Genomic DNA, 17,720 nt, shown 5'->3' on the forward strand with positions numbered 1-17,720 from the left:
TGTACCCAATGACTTGGCCTCCGCAGCTGCCTGTGACAATGAATTCCACAGATTCACCACCCTCTGGCTAAAGAAATTCCTCCTCATCTCTGTTCTAAAGGGACATCTTTCTATTCTGAGGCTGTGTCCTCTGGTCCTAGATTATCCCACTACTGGAAACGTCCTCTCCATGTCCACTCTATCCAGGCTTTTCAATATTCAATAAGCTCCCCCCTCATCCTTCTAAATTCCAGTGAGTACAGGTCTGGAACCATCAAATGCTCTTCATACATTAACCCTTTCATTCCCAGGATCATTCTTGTAAACCTCCTCTGGACCCTCTCCAAGGCCAGCACATCCTTCCTTAGATATGGGGCCCAAAACTGCTCACAATACTCCAAATGTGGTCCGACCAACGCCTTATAAAGCATCAGCATTACATCCTTGCTTTTATATTCTAGTCCTCTCAAAATGAATGTTAACATTGCTGCTATCCTGCTGTATTCTTTGATAGTCCTTTACACTGTTCACAGCCCCACCACTCTTGGTGTCATCCACAAACTTGCTAATCCACCAGCCACATTTTCATTCAAATCATTGATATACCGTAAATCACAAACAACAGAGGTCCCAGCACCAATCCATGCGAAACACCACTGGTCACACACCTCCAGCCAGAATAACAGCCCTCCACCCCTACTCTCTGCCTTCTATGGGCAAGCCAGTTCCGAATCCGAATGTACAATTCACCCTGGATCCCCTGCATCTTTACCTTCTGAATCAACCTACCATGAGGGATCTCATCAAATGCTTCACTAAAGTCCATGTAGATGACATCCACTGCCTTCTCCTCATCAAGCAAAAAATTCACAAGTTCACAATGACATGCCCCACATAAACCCATGCTGACTGTCCCTAAGCAGGCCGTGACTTTCCAAATGTGCATAAATCCTATCCCTCAGTATCCTCTCCAATAGCTTCCCTATCACTGACATGAGGCTCACTGCCCTATAATTACCTGGATTATCCCTATTTCCCTTTTTGAACAAAGGCACAAAATTTGCTACCCCCCAGTCCTCCAGGATCTCACCTGCTGCCAGGGAGGACACAAAGCCTCCCTTGTCAAAGCCTCTCCTCACTTCTTTCAATATTCTGCGATAATATGCCATCAGGCCCTGGGGATTTATCCACCTTAATGCTTTTCCTGATGCAGGCTTTTCAAAAGAAATTCAAAAGCATTTTGAACACCAGTTTTATTTTTCTTTGTTTCTCAATCACACACATATGTAGCTTCAAAAATCACCACAAACTGATTCCATGTGCAACTCAAAGCTTCTTCATCCACTCGAGGGTAGGCCCAATTTTCTCACAAGGGTGCGAAGGAATATCCGGCATATTCCCATCATCCCGGACAGGTACTGGTGGAAAACACACAATAAAGCAGTAACTCAGAGGAGAGGAATAAACTTAAACAACAGATTGCCCCAGAGTGATTTTGAGAGGGGTATCAGCTGGATTAGGGTGACGCTGGTACATCAGTGTCACAGTGAGGGTGTGGGCGGTGGCAGTGTTACAGTTATACTGGAGATCAGACAGTCACCATAGTTTAGTGAAAGTGAAATTCAGCTTGACCAATTTATTGGTGTTCTTTGAAGAAGTAACTTGCTATGGATAAAGAGGACAGCTGGTAAGGTCACATTTGGAGTATTGTGTGCAGCCGCACTATAGGAAGGATGTGATTAAGCTAGAGTGTGTACAGAAAAGATTCCTGAGGATGATGCCAGGACTCGAGGGCTTGGAGAGGGAGGATAGGCAGGGACTGTTTTCCCTGGAGTGAAGGAGGCTGAGGGGTGACCTGATAGAGGTTTATAAAATCATGAGAGGGCATCGATAGAGTAGATGGTCACAGTGTTTTTGCCAGGGTTGGGGAGTCTAAAACTAGAGAGCACAGTTTTAAGGTGAGAGAGGAAAGATTTAAAAGGGCTCTGTGGGGAAACTTTTTCCACACAGAGGGTGGTGGGTATGTGGAAGGAACTGCCAGAGGAAGCTCTAGAGATGGTTACAACTACAGGTACAACCATGGACTGGAACATGGAATAGAAAAGGTTTAGAGGGATATGGGCCAAAAACAGGCAAATGTGACTAGCTCGGATAGACACGAGATCCAGAGGGGTGTTGGGAGGATGTGGAGAGAACATTCCCCATCTGGGAGAACCTAGAACTAGGGTCACTTTAACAGTAAGGAGTTGCCTGGTTAAAACTGAGATGAGGCAAAATATTTTCTTTCCATGAAACTTTGGGACTGTTCTTCAAAAAATGAAGGGAAAGGAGGCAGAGGGAAGTTGGTTTTTGGAAAGCAAGAGGGTGAGGGGACACTGTGGGCGGACGGGAGTGTGCAGCTCGCACTCAGATCTGCCATGGCACCACATGCAGTAGCAGGTTTGAGGAGCTAGATGTCCTTTGGCTGCTTCTAATTCACCTGTGTGTTGTGGGGTGTACGGGAGGGTCACCGTGAGGGGTGTGGGATATACCCCACACATACACTGATTGCAATGAGTCCTGACCTGGGTACTGGAAAGGTACAGCACGATTCATCCGTGTCTGATACTGGGTAAAGGGGCTCAGCAGTGGTGTCAGAAGAGCTGAAACCAGAGCACATGGACGTTAGTCACTGATCACTTTCCCCCTCCCCCACCCCTCTAACTACTCCCACCCCCACCTCTCTACACCTCCCCCCACCCTCTGTTCCAAACCTCTCCTCTCTGCGCCCTCACCCCCAACACTCTCTGCCATCACCGCATCAGCCCTTCCCTCCATCAGCCCCTCCCACCACTCACCAACGATGCCGATGGCGAACGAGGTCACGATCACCGGCTCCTTCGCCCACGCCTTCTTCAGCAGGGCGGCCACATCTGTACACAGTCCAGGGGTCAGTGGGAGGTCAGTCCGCACCCCCTCCCCAAGCACCGCACCGAGTCACTGCAGACCCGGGAGGTGCCACGCCCTCCCAATTCCCCTACCCAACCTCCCCCATCCTCCCCCATCCTCCCTCCTCCTCCTCCCCCCTCCTCCTCCTCCTCCTCCCCCCTCCTCCTCCTCCCCTCCCCTCCCCCCTCCTCCTCCTCCTCCCCTCCCCCCTCCTCCTCCCCTTCCCCCTCCCCTCCCCCTCCCTCCCCCTCCTCCTCCCCCTCCCTCCCCCTCCTCCCCCCTCCCTCCCCTCCCCCCCTCCCTCCCCTCCCCTCCCCCCCCTCCCTCCCCTCCCCTCCCCTCCCCTCCCCCCCCTCCCTCCCCTCCCCTCCCCCCTCCCCTCCCCCCCCCCCCTCCCCTTCCCCCCTCCCTCCCCTCCCCCCCCCTTCCCCCCTCCCTCCCCTCCCCCCCTCCCTCCCCCCCTCCCTCCCCTCCTCCCTCCCCTCCCCTCCCCCCCTCCCTCCCCTCCCCCCCTCCCTCCCTCCCCCCTCCTCCTCCTCCTCCCCTCCCCCCTCCTCCTCCCCCCTCCCCTCCCCCCTCCTCCTCCCCCCCTCCCCTCCCCTCCCCCCTCCTCTTCCCCTTCCCCCTCCCTCCCTCCCCCTCCCCCCCTCCCCCTCCCTCCCTCCCCCTCCCCCCCTCCCCCTCCCTCCCCCCCTCCTCCCTCCCCCCTCCCCCCCCTCCTCCCCCCCTCCCCCCCCCCTCCCCCCCCTCCCCCCCCTCCCCCCCTCCCCCCCCCTCCTCCCTCCCTCCCTCCCCTCCCTCCCCCCTCCCCCCCTCCTCCCTCCCCCCTCCCCCCCTCCCCCCCCTCCTCCCTCCCTCCCTCCCCCCTCCCCCTCCCCCTCCTCCTCCCTCTCCCCCCCCCGACCTCACGGTGACCCCCCGACCGGCTCACTCACTCCGCACACCCGCCATCTTCCTGGAACGTCACCGCGCAGACCCCGCCCCTAGTCCGTGACGTCAATACGACGAGCCTGCCCCGAGATCAGCGTTCAGACCGCGCCTCTCCCCGTGACGTCTCCGCGCAGGCGCCGCCGCGAAGCACCGCCTCTATCATGACGTCACCTAGAAGGCCCCGCCCCTGCCTCAGCACAGCCGGTTGGTGCCGTGACACGTGACCCTGCGGCCCGTCTGTTCCCCCCTCAGCCCCGCCCCCTCCCCCTCTCAGCCCCGCCCCTCCCCCCTCCCCCCCTCAGACCCACCCCCTCCCCGCCCCTCCCCCCCTCAGCCCCGCCCCTGCCCTCTGAACCCCTCCATCGTTCCTGCCTCTACCGGCTGTCCGCTCTGTCCCTGCCTCTGGGGCAGGTCTGCCCTCAGCCCCGCCGCTCCGGAGAGCACAACCCAACCTTGTCCAACCCCTCCTGCCCTGTCACCCAGGCAGCGTCCCGGTGAACCCCTCCTGCACCCTGTGCACAGTCTCCACATCCTCCCGGAACGGGGCGACCAGAACTGAACACCACACTCCCGATGCAGCCCGACCAAAGCTGCACAAAGCTGCAGCCTGTTTCACCAACTTTTATACTCGGTGCCCTGACCGATGAAGGCAACTATGCCGTACGCCTCCTTTACCACCCTGTCTGCTTGTGTTGCCACGTTCAGAGACCTTGACCACATCTCATCTATCTCCTTCACCAGCGCTCTCACCCCTGGATAGGTCCTCATCTTCCATCACACCACCTCATCCTTCACAATTTCTGCCAGCTGCATGAAGATTCCACCGCCAGACACACCGTCCCCTCTCTTCCCCTCATTGTTTCAAAGGGACTATTGCCTTCATGATTCCCAGGTCCACCGTTCTGTCCCCACCCACACTTCTCCATGCAACTGCAGGGAGATGTAATATCTCTCCCCTTTCTTGTGTACTGCCAACGTGTTCACTGTGTGGTCTGCTCGCCACTGGAGAAACAAATGCAAATTAGGTGATTGCTTTATGCAGCACATAATCAGTCTTCAAGAGTGTCTCAGAGCTCCCTGTTGTTTGCTGTTTCAATTCTCCATCCCTCTCCCACTTCGCATGTGAAAGACTGCCTGACCTGGAAGGGCTGTTTGGGGCCCTGGGTGGTGGTGAGGAAGGTGGTGTAGGGGCAGGTGTTACACCTGCCTGAGGAGGGATGAGTAGACAAGGGAGTCACAGAGAGAGAGTGATCCCTGTGGGAAGGTTTTGTGGGGGGGGGGGGGGGGGGGGGGGGGGGAAGGGAAGGTAGATGAGTTGGTGGTGGGATCCTGTTGTAGCGGGCGGTAGTTGTGAAGAATGATGTGTTGGATGCATAGGTTGGTGTGGTGGTAGGCGAGGACCAGGAGAACTGCCTGGGATGGGGGTGGGGGTGGTAGAAATGGGGTAAAAGGACAGAAATGCAGGAAACAGAGGACCTCTGGGTGAGGGCTCCATCAGTAACAGTGGGGGCGGGGGGGTGCCCCATTTTCTTAAAAAGGACATCACCATTCCCATCTGACAGAAGGGAATGGTGCCCTTGCAAGTGACAGGGTGGGTGGAGATATACACAAGGTAACTGTGGGTTTGTAGCAGATGTCGGTGGATAATCCGTCTCCTGAGATGGAAAGGGGAGAGAGGGGTCAGAGATGGACCACGTGAAGGAGGGCAGTGTGGAAGTCACTTAAGAGGCACTTGGACAGGTCCACGGATAGGAAAAGTTTAGAGGGACATGGGCCAGACGCAGGCAAATGGGACTAGCTTAGATGCGCAACTTGGTCAGCATGGATGCGTTGGGCCGAAGGGCCTGTTTCTGTGCTGGGACTATGACTTGGGGGCTGATTACTGGGACCTGACCCAGCACCAGGACCACCTTATTTGTGCCACTCCTACTAACAAAGCAAGTGGTGAACATACTGGCCGGTCCTTCCCACAGTTCCAGGCTCGAGTCTTCAGCTGCACAAACTGTCCAAACACAATGACTCAGGGATGGTTAAAACTAAGCGTAGAAATTAAAGAGCTGACAGCTACAAGGAAGCACAAAATTATTTCTAAAACAAGTTTATTTTACTAAACAAAACCGGAGGTTGGGCTGAGGACATCACTCGGTGTGATCCAGCTCGCCTGCTGTGTTGGAGTGATCTGACTCGGTCTCTGCTTTGTGCTTCTTCATCTTTGCTATCAGTTCTGAAACATAAAGAAAATTGCATTACACACCTCCCAAATCATCACTGCAGGCACTGGGTACATCAGCACCGGAAATGACAACAGCAGTGGGCCATTCACTCTTGTGTCTGCTCCTCCATTCATCAAGATCATAGAGTTAGAGTTATACAGCACAGAAACAGGCCATTCAGCCCAACTCATCGATGCCGACCAAGGTGCCTACCTGAGCTAGTCCTATTTGCCCACATTTGGCCCATGTCCCTCTAAACCATTCCTATCCATGTACCTGTTCAAGTGCCTTTTAAATGTTCTAATTTTACCCACCTCTACCACTTCCTCTGGCAGCTCGTCCCACACACCCACCACCCTGTGTGTGAAAAACTTGCCCCTCAGGTCCCCTTTAAATCTCTCCCCTCTCACCTTAAACCTGTGTCCTCTAAGTTTTAGACTCACCTACCCTGGGAAAAAGACCGTGACCACCCACCTTTTCTCTGCCCCTCATGGTTTTATGAACCTCTGTAAGGTCACCCCTCGGGTCTCTTTCACTTCAGGGAAAACACTCTCAGCCTCTCATAGAGCCATAGGGTCATACAGCAGAGAAACAGGCCCTTTGGCCCAACTGGGCCTTGCCGACCAAGACTCCCCTTTAAACTAGTTCCATTTGCCTATTTCTCCTCACCACTGCAGTGCTCCAGTCCGGGTAACATCCTCGTGAACCTTTACTGAAACCGTTCCAGGTTAACGACACCTTTCCTATAGCAGGGAGACGAGAACAGCAAACAATACTCCAAGTGCAATCTCACCAACTACCTGTACAGTTGTAACACGGTGTCCGTACTCCTTCACCACCCCATGACACCACTTCAGCAAACTATGTACCTGTACTCCTGGTGCCTCTGTTCCACAACACTCCCCAGGGCCTGACCATTCACTGTACAAGCCCTACCCTGGTTTGAGCAATGCCTCACACTTAGCGGAATCAAAAGCCATTGCTATTCCTCAACCCACAATCAGTATAATCCTCAGTTCACTTAATCCCCCTGTAATTTTTGATAACCACCTTCACTGTCTACGATACCACCTAAATTTAAAAGTTAAATTCCTTGTTGGAGTTAAAGTCCATCCGCCATTCCTTTGCCCACCTGATCCCGTTGTAACCTTAGACACTGTCCACCACATGACCAACATCTCCCGACATCTCCTTGCACCATCCCACATCCAAGGATATCGCTCAGTTACGGATATGGGCGGAGAAGTGGCAGATGGAGTTTAATCTGGGCTAGTGTGAGGTTTTGCACTTTGGAAGATCAAATGTAAGGGGAAATTACACAGTAAATGGCAGGACCCTCAACAGCGCTGGTGTATAGAGGGGACTTGGGCTGCAAGTCCATAGCTCCCTGAAAGTGGCAGCACAAGTAAGTAGGGTGGTGAAGCACTTGCCTTCATCGGTTTGGGCATTGAGAATAAAAGTTGTAAATTATGTTGCAACCTTGATTACACCACATTTGGAGTACTGTGTGCAGTTCAGAGGTTGGACAGACCTGGGTTGTTCTCTCTGGAGCGGTGGAGGCTGAGGGGAGACCTGATAGAAGTTTATAAAGTTCTGAGAGGCAGAGATAGGGTAGGCAGTCAGAGTCGATTTCTCAGGGAGGAAATGTCAAGCAGTAGAGGGCATCGGTTTAAGGTGAGAGGGGGAAAGTTTGAAGGTGATTTATGAGGCAAGATTTTTCTCTCACACACACGCTGACAGGGGAGGTGGTGGAAGCAGATACAACAGACGTTTAAGAGGCCATTAGACAGACACATGAACAGGCAGGGAATGGAGGGGCATGGACCATGTGCAGGCAGATGGGATTAGCTTAATTTGGCATCATGTCCAGCAGCACAGACATGGTGGGCCTGTTTCTGTGCTGTTCTATGTCCCTCAATCATTTAGCATCCAGCAATTGATGTGTGTTTGGAATTAACTCAGTGATTGAGTCTTTGGGATAGAGAATTCCAAGCACTCAGCACTTTCTGAGTGAAGAAGTTTCTCCTCATCTCAAGAGCTGACCCCTTAACCCAAGGGTGTGACCCTGGCCTCTGCTCATCCACTGACCCAGCTTTGCAATGATATGAAGGTGGAATTGTCAAGAGTGGACTGGAAATAGGCACAAAGACCCTTATGACACCGTTGAAGACACTAGTGTTGGACCTGGGGTGTTCTCCCTCAAACTGCTACCACGTTGTGTCACTTCTTCCTTGGCAATCTTTAACCACAAGATCACTTATTAATCCTTCTTCAGTACACACGGCCATACCTAAAGCAGCTTGTCCCCAGGTAGGTTTTGTAATGTACAGCTCAGAGTAGGAGACGGATAGAAAGATGTTTCAAATCCAGGTAAGCTGGCAATATCCCCAGAGCCTCTCAGTAACCACGATTTCACCAAGTAACAGGACATGGGACTTTCTGGATCAATGACCAGTGGGAAGGACAGACTTACAACACAAACTAGTTCTGAGACACACATCATATATCAGGAGGGAGATGTATTCCAGCATTGAACTTGGCACCTTACACTGATCTCCAGACTGGGGAGAACTGTGCACCCAAAGAGAGGGGAGACACCAACATCCACCAGGAAGTGAAGCAAGAGGCGATAATGGCCCACACCCATCGTGCTGGTCAGGACGCAGCCCAGAGCTCCACATCCCCGTACTGAGCAGCTAGCCCCTGCCTGCCCAACCACAGACTCTGCAGGAAGCCTGTGTGCTCAGTGGCTCACTCCATACCAAATGTTGATGAGATCACGTGAAGTGTTTCATTGGCGCAGGAGTGCCAGAGGAGGGCAAGCCCTCAGCCCAGCTGCCAGGACACCAGCGCCATCAGTAACAGATCTGTCTATAAACTTTACTGACGATTCCAGTGCCCTCACTTACTGGGAACACATCCCAAGCACCGCCAGGTGCCCGTTGTACACAACTGAAAGTCTTTCTTTTGTTACTACACAATTTCAAATGAAGAGTTCTATGAGCAGAGGGTAACAACAGTTTTGGAGAGTAACACAGTTTAAATATTCTTAAAGTTTTTTTTTTACTCGTCTTACAGCACCTTTGAAGAGCTGTATTGCCCAAACCACAAGTGGAGATGTAGTGGACACAAGACATGCTGTACAAAAGCAAAATACCACTGTTGTCAGAAACCTGAAATAAAAGTGGCCGTGCTGGAGGGCCAGTGAGCAAGGCAGGAGAAACGGCACTCGAGTTCCCCACATCCCGAGACCAGGAACCTGGTTCCAGACCCGAGTCAGGGCACACACCCTCCCCATATCCAGACTGTCAAACCTCTCACAATACTGAGCATTTAATGAGATCTCCTCCCACTCACCAGTGAAAACAGGCAGTTGGTCCAATCTCTGCCCACCACAGAAATCAGGGCACACCTGATCAGCACCTCCTCATTGTCAGAGACACAGAGCACGGAAACAGGCCCTTCGGCCCACTGAGTCTGTGCCGACCACTGATCCTACATTAATTCCATTTTTCATTCTCCGCACCCTTTCAGCAATTCCTCCCAGATTTTACCACTCAGCTGCACACAAGGGGTAACTTATAGCAGCCAATTAACCCACCAACCCCCTTGTCTTTGGGACGTGGGAGGAAACCCAGGTGGCCACAGGGAGAACGTGCGAACTCCATGCAGGCAGCACCCAGGGTCAGCATGGAAGCTGGGGGGCTGGTGCTGAGGTAGCAGCTCTCCCTGTTGTGCACGGTGCTGCCCAGGTGATTCCTGCTGGTTATCAATTCTTCTTCTCTCTCCTGAAGTAATTTTCTCCCCAAATCTCACCCATGTTCATGGCCAGTGTCCTGATGTCAGCACCACCATCGCCGGAAGGCAATCCCTCCATTCCCTCTCCAAACTACATTTCTCCAGTCTGCCTCTCGAAAATTCTCTTAAAACTGTCCACTGCTCTTTTAAATTCCCAGTTATTTAGAATTTCGACAGAAAATATTGGCAATTGGTTCTGATTAGAAGTCACCTATCTCAAACATTAATTCTGTTTCTCTTCCCGCAGCTGCTGCCTGACCTGTTGAGTATTTGGTGGTGTTTCAGATTTCCAGCATCTGCTTTGTCCCAACTATTTACACCCAGCTCGGTGCCAGATCTGGCTGTCAACGATCTGCTAACACATCGTTAGAAAGGGGGATGAGGTCCGGTGCAGAGAGTATAGGCAGGTAGCAAAGAGGCTGAAAAACAGGACCTCAAAAGGTAATAATTTCTGGATCAGTCCCGGTGCCACGTGCCGGTCAGGGCAGGAGTAGGACAGGCCAGGTGAGTGTGTGGCTGAGGAACTGGTGCGGGGGAAGGGATTCAGGCCCTTGGATCACTGGAACCTCTTCTGGGGCAGGAGCAACCAGTACAAGAAGGACGGGTTGCACCTTCATTGGAGGAGAACCAGTATCCTGGCCGAGAGGTTCGATGGTGCTACTCGGGAGGGTTTAAATGAATTAGGCAGGGGGTGGGAACTAGAGCATCAGGTCAGTAATGGACAGATCAAAAGGAAGGTAAATGTCATGGCCAGTAAGTAGACAAGGACAGACAGGGTAATGGACACGATGGGACAGACAGGTTGAAGTGTGTTTATTTTAATGTCAGGAGTACGAGGGGTAAGGGTGATGATTGGAACATGGAACTATAACATTGTGGCCATCGAGAGAGGGACAGGAATGGATGCTTAATGTTTCAATGATTTAGAAAAAAAGAGGGAGGTAAAAAAAAAGGGGGGGGGGGTTTGCACCATTAATCAGGGACAATGTCACAGCTGCACTCAGAGGGGACATGATGGAGGCTCATCCACTGAGTCTATGTGGGGAGAACTCAAAAATAAGAAAGGTGCAATCACTCTGATGGCATTATACTACAGACCCCCCAATAGCCACTGGGACATTGCGGAACAGATATGCAGGCAGATTAGAGGTGTAAAAACAACAGGGTTGTTGTCATGGGTGACTTCAACTTCCTCAATATAGACTGGGACCTCCTTAGTGCAAGAGGTTTAAACAGGGCAGAAGTTGTTAGGTGGGTTTCTTAAATCAATATGTGGATAGTCCAATGAGAGGAGGGGCCGTAGTAGACCTGGGGTTGGGAAATGAGCCTGGCCAAGTGACTGACCTTTCAGTGGCAGAACATTCAGGAAACAGTGACCACAACTCCTTAAGTTTTAAGAAAGCTATGAATAAGTATGAAACTTGCGGGAGGGTATTAAATTAGAGCAGGGCAAATTATGAGAGTTTTAAGCAGGAACTAGGGAGAGTTAATTGGGAACAGCTGTTTCAGGGCAAGTCCACATCTGACACATAGAGGGTGTTTAAAGACCAACTGCACAGAGTACAGGACAGGGTTGTTCCAGTAAGAAGAAAGGACAAGGATGGCAGGGTGAGGGAACCTTGGATGTCGAGAGAGGTGGTGAATTTAGTCAAGAAGAAAAAGGAAGCGTTTGTAAGGTTTAGGAAGCTAAAATCAAACAGGGCCCTTGAGGATTATAAAAAATAAGCTAGAAAAGAACTCAAGGAGGGAATTAGGAGAGCCAGGAGGGGCCATGAAAAGTCCTTGGCAAGTAGGATTAAAGAGAATCCCAAGGCATTCTATACATTCAACTAGGGAGAGGGTATTCCGATCAATGTGTTAATGGGGACAGCTGGAGAGAGGAAATGAACAAAAGCTGTGAAGTGAGAGCTGCTCGACAGCAAAGTTGCAAAGACAGGGCTGCAGAACATGCCTGGCTCACACAGGAAAAAAACCAAAATCACAGATAGATGACTTACAACAGAATTGGCCAGTTCTCATGCAGACAGAGAAGTCAAGTTACCTGAAGTTGTTGAACTATTATCCATTCTGGAAGGCTATAATGCGCCCAGGCAGAAGATACCTTGCTGTTCCCTCAAGCTTGCTTGTTTTCAGAGCTTAGAAGGCCACAGACCGATAGGCCAGAGTGGGATGGTGAATAAATCAGGCAACAGGGAGTTCTGAGATTGAGGAACAGCACCTCACCTTCCTTTATTTGTATAACTGTCCTCATTTCACACTTTTTATCTATTTCCTCTCTTTCTAGCTGCCAGCATCAACCCAGCGCCTGAGAGACCTCAGCAATGGCAACACTGGCCTCACATCAAAGGAATTCCCTTTATCCTATCCATTCCTCCCAGACCTTCTTTGCACTTTGTTCTCTCTTTCCCAGTTCTGAAGAATCTTCATCCTGAATTGTTATTTCCGTACCCTTTCCACGGATCCTGACTGACCTGCTGAGTGTTTCCAGCATTTGCTGCTTTTATTTCTGATTTCCAGTATCAGCAGTTTTCTTGATTTTTTTTTTAAAAACACTCAAGGACTTCAATACCATTCAGGACAAACAATTTATCAACATAAACATTCACTCCCCCACCACAATATGTTTTTAAAATTCCTTCATTTCTTTGGATCCGGTCATCACTGGCAAGGCCAGCATTTTGTGCACCCTCATTGCCACTGAACCGACTGACTTTCACAAGACTTTTAATTGTCAACCACAAAGTTGTGGATCTGGAGTCTAAGGTAGATCGGGTAAGGACATTACTGCATTATGTAACAATCCAGGAGTTTCAGGATCATCATTACCAAGATGGGCTGTTCTTTTTTAAATTCCAGATGATTAACTGAGTTTAAATTCCACAGCTCCCCTAAGTGGGATTTGAACTAGATTATTAGTCTAGGCCTCTTGGTCACTGAAAATTAAAAATTTTTTATTTCAGATTTTCAGCATTTGCAAAGTGCTGAAAACACTCAGCAGGTCAGGCATCCTCAGTGGAGAGAGAAACAGAGTTACCATTTTATGTCAGTGACCTTTTATCCGTGTTATTTGTCCCATAACTTTACCCCACCACAAAACACAACCAAGTAACCTGCCTAGATCAGCACTTATCATACCCAAAACCTCCACTACAAGCAAGGACACATCAACAGGTTCAGGGAACAGCATTCAACTTGCACGTTCCCATCCAAGTCCCACATCATTGCGACTTGGATGTATACTGCCATTTCTACATTGTTGCTGGGTCCAAATCCTGGAAATCTCCTCGAAAGCACCACAGGAGCACCTTCAGCAGAGGACTTCAGTGAATCAAGGAGGCGGCTCACCAACTTCTCAAGAGCAACAAGGATGTGCAAGAAACTGTGGACTTGCCAATGAAGCCCTTTTACAGCTAACCAAACCGAAAATGACCCAATTATCCCACTCACGATTTTTAATAATTTGCCAATTCTCTATCCGTGTTGATATATCATGTCCAGTGAACACAGAACAGTACAGCAATGGAACAGGCCCTTCAGCCCACCATGTCTGTGCCGACCATGATGCCAACCTAAACCAATCCCATCTGCCTACACATGGTCTGTATCCCTCCACTGTCCAGACGCACAGTCTCAACCTGAAACCTCGACTGTCCATTTCCCTCCACAGATGCTGCCTGACCCGCTGAGTTCCTCCAGCAGTTTGCTTTTTGGTCCAGATCCCTCCATTCCCTGCCTGTTCGTGTGTCTGTCTAAATGCCTCTTAACTGTTGCTCTGTTGCTACTTAAATGATCTACTTCCACCACCTCCCCTGACAGCATGTTCCAGGCACCCACCGTTCTCTGTGTAAAAAACTTGCATCACAAATCTCCTTCAATCTTGTCCCCCTCACCTTAAACCTATGCCCTCTAGTTTGAGCTTTCCACCCTGAGCTCTCATTTTCTGCAACAATGTTTTACGTGGCATCCCTATCAAATCCAAATATACTACCTACTGGTTCCTTTTTACCCAACCTACTTGTTACTTCAAGGAATTCAAGTAAGTGTGTCACCACAATTTTCATGGTGACTCTACTCGTTTGCATTCTGATTTTCCAGATGTCCTCTTAATACATCTGTCATTATAGACGCCATGAAGATAGGTTTCCTACTTTCTGTCTCAATCTTTCAATCTTTTTTCAATCTGCTGGGACCTTTCTGATATCCAGTCACACCAACGCATTCACCATCTCCGCAGCCACTCTTTTTAGACCGCAGAATGTGGCCATCTGGTCCTGGGGACTTGTCAGCCTTCAGTCCCGTCAGCTTGCCAAATAACTTCCTCCAGTGATTGCAGTTGTTTTAAATTCCAAGCTCCCGGCCCACTTGTTCCCTGATGTTCTGCTTTAATCAGGAAGGTTTTAGTACAGACAAATATAAAATATTTGCTCAAAGCCTCTGCCATTTCCCCTATTTTTTATTATTAATTCCCTGGTCTCATCCTCTAAGGGACCCTCATTAGCATCACCTTCCTTTACATAGACTTGTAGAAATTCTTGTTGTCTAGTTTTATATTTGCCAGTTTATTCTCCATCTATATTCTTTATTGTTTACAAGTTATCCATTGCACATTTCCTAATCTGCTGACAGAACAGGGATAGAGTTCCCCGGTCCTCACCTACCACCCCACCAGCCTATGCATCCAACATACCATTCTTCGCAACTTCTGTCATCTACAAATGGGATCCCAACCACACCCCCCCACCCCATCTTTCCGCAGGGATCACTCTCTTTGCAACTCCCTTGTCCGCTCACCCTCCCCAGGCACTCTCCCCTGTAATCGCAAGTGTAACACCTGTCCCTACAGCTCCTCCCTCACCACCACCCAGGCCCTAACCTGACCTTCCAGGTGAGGCAGGCATTCACATGCACATCCCCTGACCCTGTTTATTGCATCTGGTGCTCTCGATATGATCTTCTCTACATCGGTGAGACCAGGCGCAAACTGAGCATCTGGATCTCCTGGTTGCCAACCATTTTAATTCTCCTCCCCATTCTCACACTGACCCGTCTGTCCTCAGCCTCCTCCAATGCTGGGATGAGGCTAAACACCAACTAGAGGAACAGCACCTCATATTCCCCCTGGGTTGTCTACACTCAAACGGCATGAACACTGAGTTCTCTAGTTTCAGGTGAACTGCTCCCTCTCTGTCCCTTTACTCTCTCCTCCTCATCTACCCAGTTCCCCAACCACCCACCACCCACTCCAGCCCCCATCACCCTGTCTCTTTCCCCTCCTCAACCCACTCCATCCGTCCATCACCCACACATCCCTCCCACTGGGTCCCCTCCCCACCACTGTTCCCACCTGCCCTCCCCAGGTTCCAAGCTCCACCTTCCTCTCCCATCAGATCCCACCATCTGCAGCCGTGTCACCCCCACCTCTCACCTCCCGGCCTCTGTCACTGTTCCCACCCCCCCCCCCACCCAGATCCACCCTATCACCCACCAGCTCTTGCTCCACCTGTTCACCTCACTTGTTTTATTCTGGCCATCTCCCCTCTATCTTTCCGCCCACAAGGGTCTCTACCCGAAACATCGACTGTCCATTTCCCTCCACAGATGCTGCCTGACCCGCTGAGTTCCTCCAGCAGCTTGTGTGTTGCTTCAGATTCAGCATCTGCCATCTCTTGTGTCTCCAAGTGGCCTCTTGGAAGTTCTACAGTGACAACTTCCTTTATTAGGACTTAACAATACTTGTGTTCTACATTCCTCCACAATTTCTGGAGAAGAAAGATTTATTTAAGCCTCTTCTGTTTCTGATACGAATCCTCACACTGTCCTGGGCAACAAGTCAGGAGGATTAAACATATTTATAAATTCCACTCAACAACTGTGCCATGCATCTATATTAGGGGAACAACAGCTCGTTTGGCAACTATGGCCAACAATGGGATCAGTGATGTGCACTAGAACTCTGGTGAATGCTCCCTACCATTCCCGCTCACTACATATGGGACTCAGTATCCTATAATGTTGACTACAGCACAACACAAAATAGTATCGGGTAACCAACATCATCATACGAGCAACTCAGAGACCTGTGCTAATAATCCTGAGGTCACACATTTAAATACCAGCAAGGCAGTTTGAAAATTTGGATTCAGCTTCTAAAATCCTGGACGTATAAAACTTGCATCAATAAAAGTGACCACATGCTGTTAGTGATGAAAACCTGCCCGCCTCACCAACTGCATCTACACACAACTCCAGTCTCACATTAACTCAGGGGACTAAATTGCTCTCATAGGATCCAGCAAGCTATTCACTTTGTGCAAATTCACCATCTCAGTGGAACTAAGAATAGGTAATGATGCACTAAGTATGTTGAATGGTGCTAAAGAGACAGGGAAATTGCACAGCAAGTTCTCTTCAAAGTATGAATGTGGAGTTTCTGTGCTGATTGCTACCTTTAAACAGGAAAGCCACTGACAGTAAAGGCACTTACCTTTGGCTGGATTGAAGACCCCATTGGTCTGCTCGTTACACACATAACAACGTTTAGATTTACGGTAATGCTGCAAGGCACAACTTTCACAGAAATAGTGCTTACACCTGTGGAAGAACATGTAGCTGGTTAAGTATCAGGGACATCTCATAAAGACTGCAAGATTTTTTTTATATAATAGCAACCACATTTCTGGATAAATAATGCGAAGAACTTGTGGCCTTTTTCCAACAAACCTACTCACTTTGTCATCACTGGGTTGGTGAAGGAGGCCCTGCAGATGAAACACTTAAAGGGCAGGGCATCCTCATCACTGCTCACTTCATAGTTCTCATCATCTGCAAATTAAAGCACACGGTTGTGAGAAGCCACCCAACTCTGCTGAAATTCCCCAAAAGCGTTGAACTGTGCTCTGATGAACTGAGAGTGGAACATTTCCCAAACATAGCAGTAGCTGGTTAACCAAAGCAGTCTCCCAAAGATCAGTTTAGGTGACATTTGATTTTGATCGACTCTTCAATTAGTCAAGAGCTGTTTCCCAGTTGACCATTAGAACTAGACCTCCATAAAACTGGGTATATTTGAGAAAATCAATTGACTATAAATATCGACAGGTATGCCTAATCTTAGACCCAAACCCAAGATTGGTTTAATCACTTTTAAAGAGGTTAAATTTGTTGCTCTGATGTACACTTATCTATCACCATAATGGTGGGATGATAACAATTGGTTATTCATGCTATAAACTTGCTTTTATTAAGCGTGGAACTGCATTCAATCTTTAACTGATACTCTGAGGATTCAGAACAAACCATTGCAAAGCTGTTCTTTTTCCAAACACAACCAGGACTGAGACTCCTCTGTCACAGTACAAGAAGATCACAGTTTCCTAACATGACCATACCAATATAAGAAACAGGAGCAGCCACAGAGTCTGCTCCACCACTCACCAAGATCATGGCTGACCTTCCACCTCAACACCATTTTCCAGTACTATCCCTACACCCCTCAACTCCTATTGATCTTGGCTTTTGGATGTACACAGTGACTGAGCATCAGCCCTCCGGGGTAAAGAATGCCAAAGGTTCACCATCCATTGAGTGCACAAATGTCTCCTGATTTCACTCTTAAATGGCCCAACCTTTATTCTCAAACTATGCTGCCTGGTCCTAGATTCCTTAATCCGGGGACACATCCTCCCACATTTAGCTCATCAAATGCTTTAACAATTTTGTAAGTATTGATGCGATCTCCTGGAGAATATATCCCAATCTACTCAAATGCTCCTCATACGGCAAATGCAGATTGGGAGACAAGTTTGCTGTGCTCCTTTTTTCAGTGCACAGTGGGTCAATTACAAAGACAAGGCTGCAGGACCAGGGATGGGA

General features: G+C 49.6%; 2 protein-coding genes across 3 annotated transcripts in view; both read right to left on the reverse strand.

Annotated features, from left to right (window-relative positions):
• Window positions 1-1,215: 1,215 nt before the first annotated feature.
• Window positions 1,216-17,720, reverse strand: part of ndufa3 (NADH:ubiquinone oxidoreductase subunit A3) — a 36,121-nt gene continuing 19,616 nt past the window's right edge. Inside the window, exons 1-4 of one of the 2 annotated variants that reach the window (XM_052038707.1) lie at window positions 3,843-3,931; window positions 2,817-2,891; window positions 2,544-2,621; window positions 1,216-1,397 (exon numbers count right to left, since the gene is read on the reverse strand). In XM_052038707.1, coding sequence (XP_051894667.1) covers window positions 1,306-1,397; window positions 2,544-2,621; window positions 2,817-2,891; window positions 3,843-3,858 — 261 coding nt within the window. In that variant the 5' untranslated portion in view covers window positions 3,859-3,931 and the 3' untranslated portion in view covers window positions 1,216-1,305. Of the gene's footprint in view, window positions 1,398-2,543; window positions 2,622-2,816; window positions 2,892-3,842; window positions 3,932-17,720 lie in introns of those variants that run through there. The other variant, XM_052038708.1, reaches the window with a different exon arrangement.
• Window positions 5,920-17,720, reverse strand: part of rnf113a (ring finger protein 113A) — a 62,310-nt gene continuing 50,509 nt past the window's right edge. The window contains 2 exon segments of the mRNA XM_052038706.1: window positions 5,920-6,061; window positions 16,333-16,439. Coding sequence (XP_051894666.1) covers window positions 5,976-6,061; window positions 16,333-16,439 — 193 coding nt within the window. The 3' untranslated portion in view covers window positions 5,920-5,975.

This window comes from Pristis pectinata, chromosome 25, assembly GCF_009764475.1.
Source record: "Pristis pectinata isolate sPriPec2 chromosome 25, sPriPec2.1.pri, whole genome shotgun sequence".
NCBI lineage: Eukaryota > Metazoa > Chordata > Chondrichthyes > Rhinopristiformes > Pristidae > Pristis > Pristis pectinata.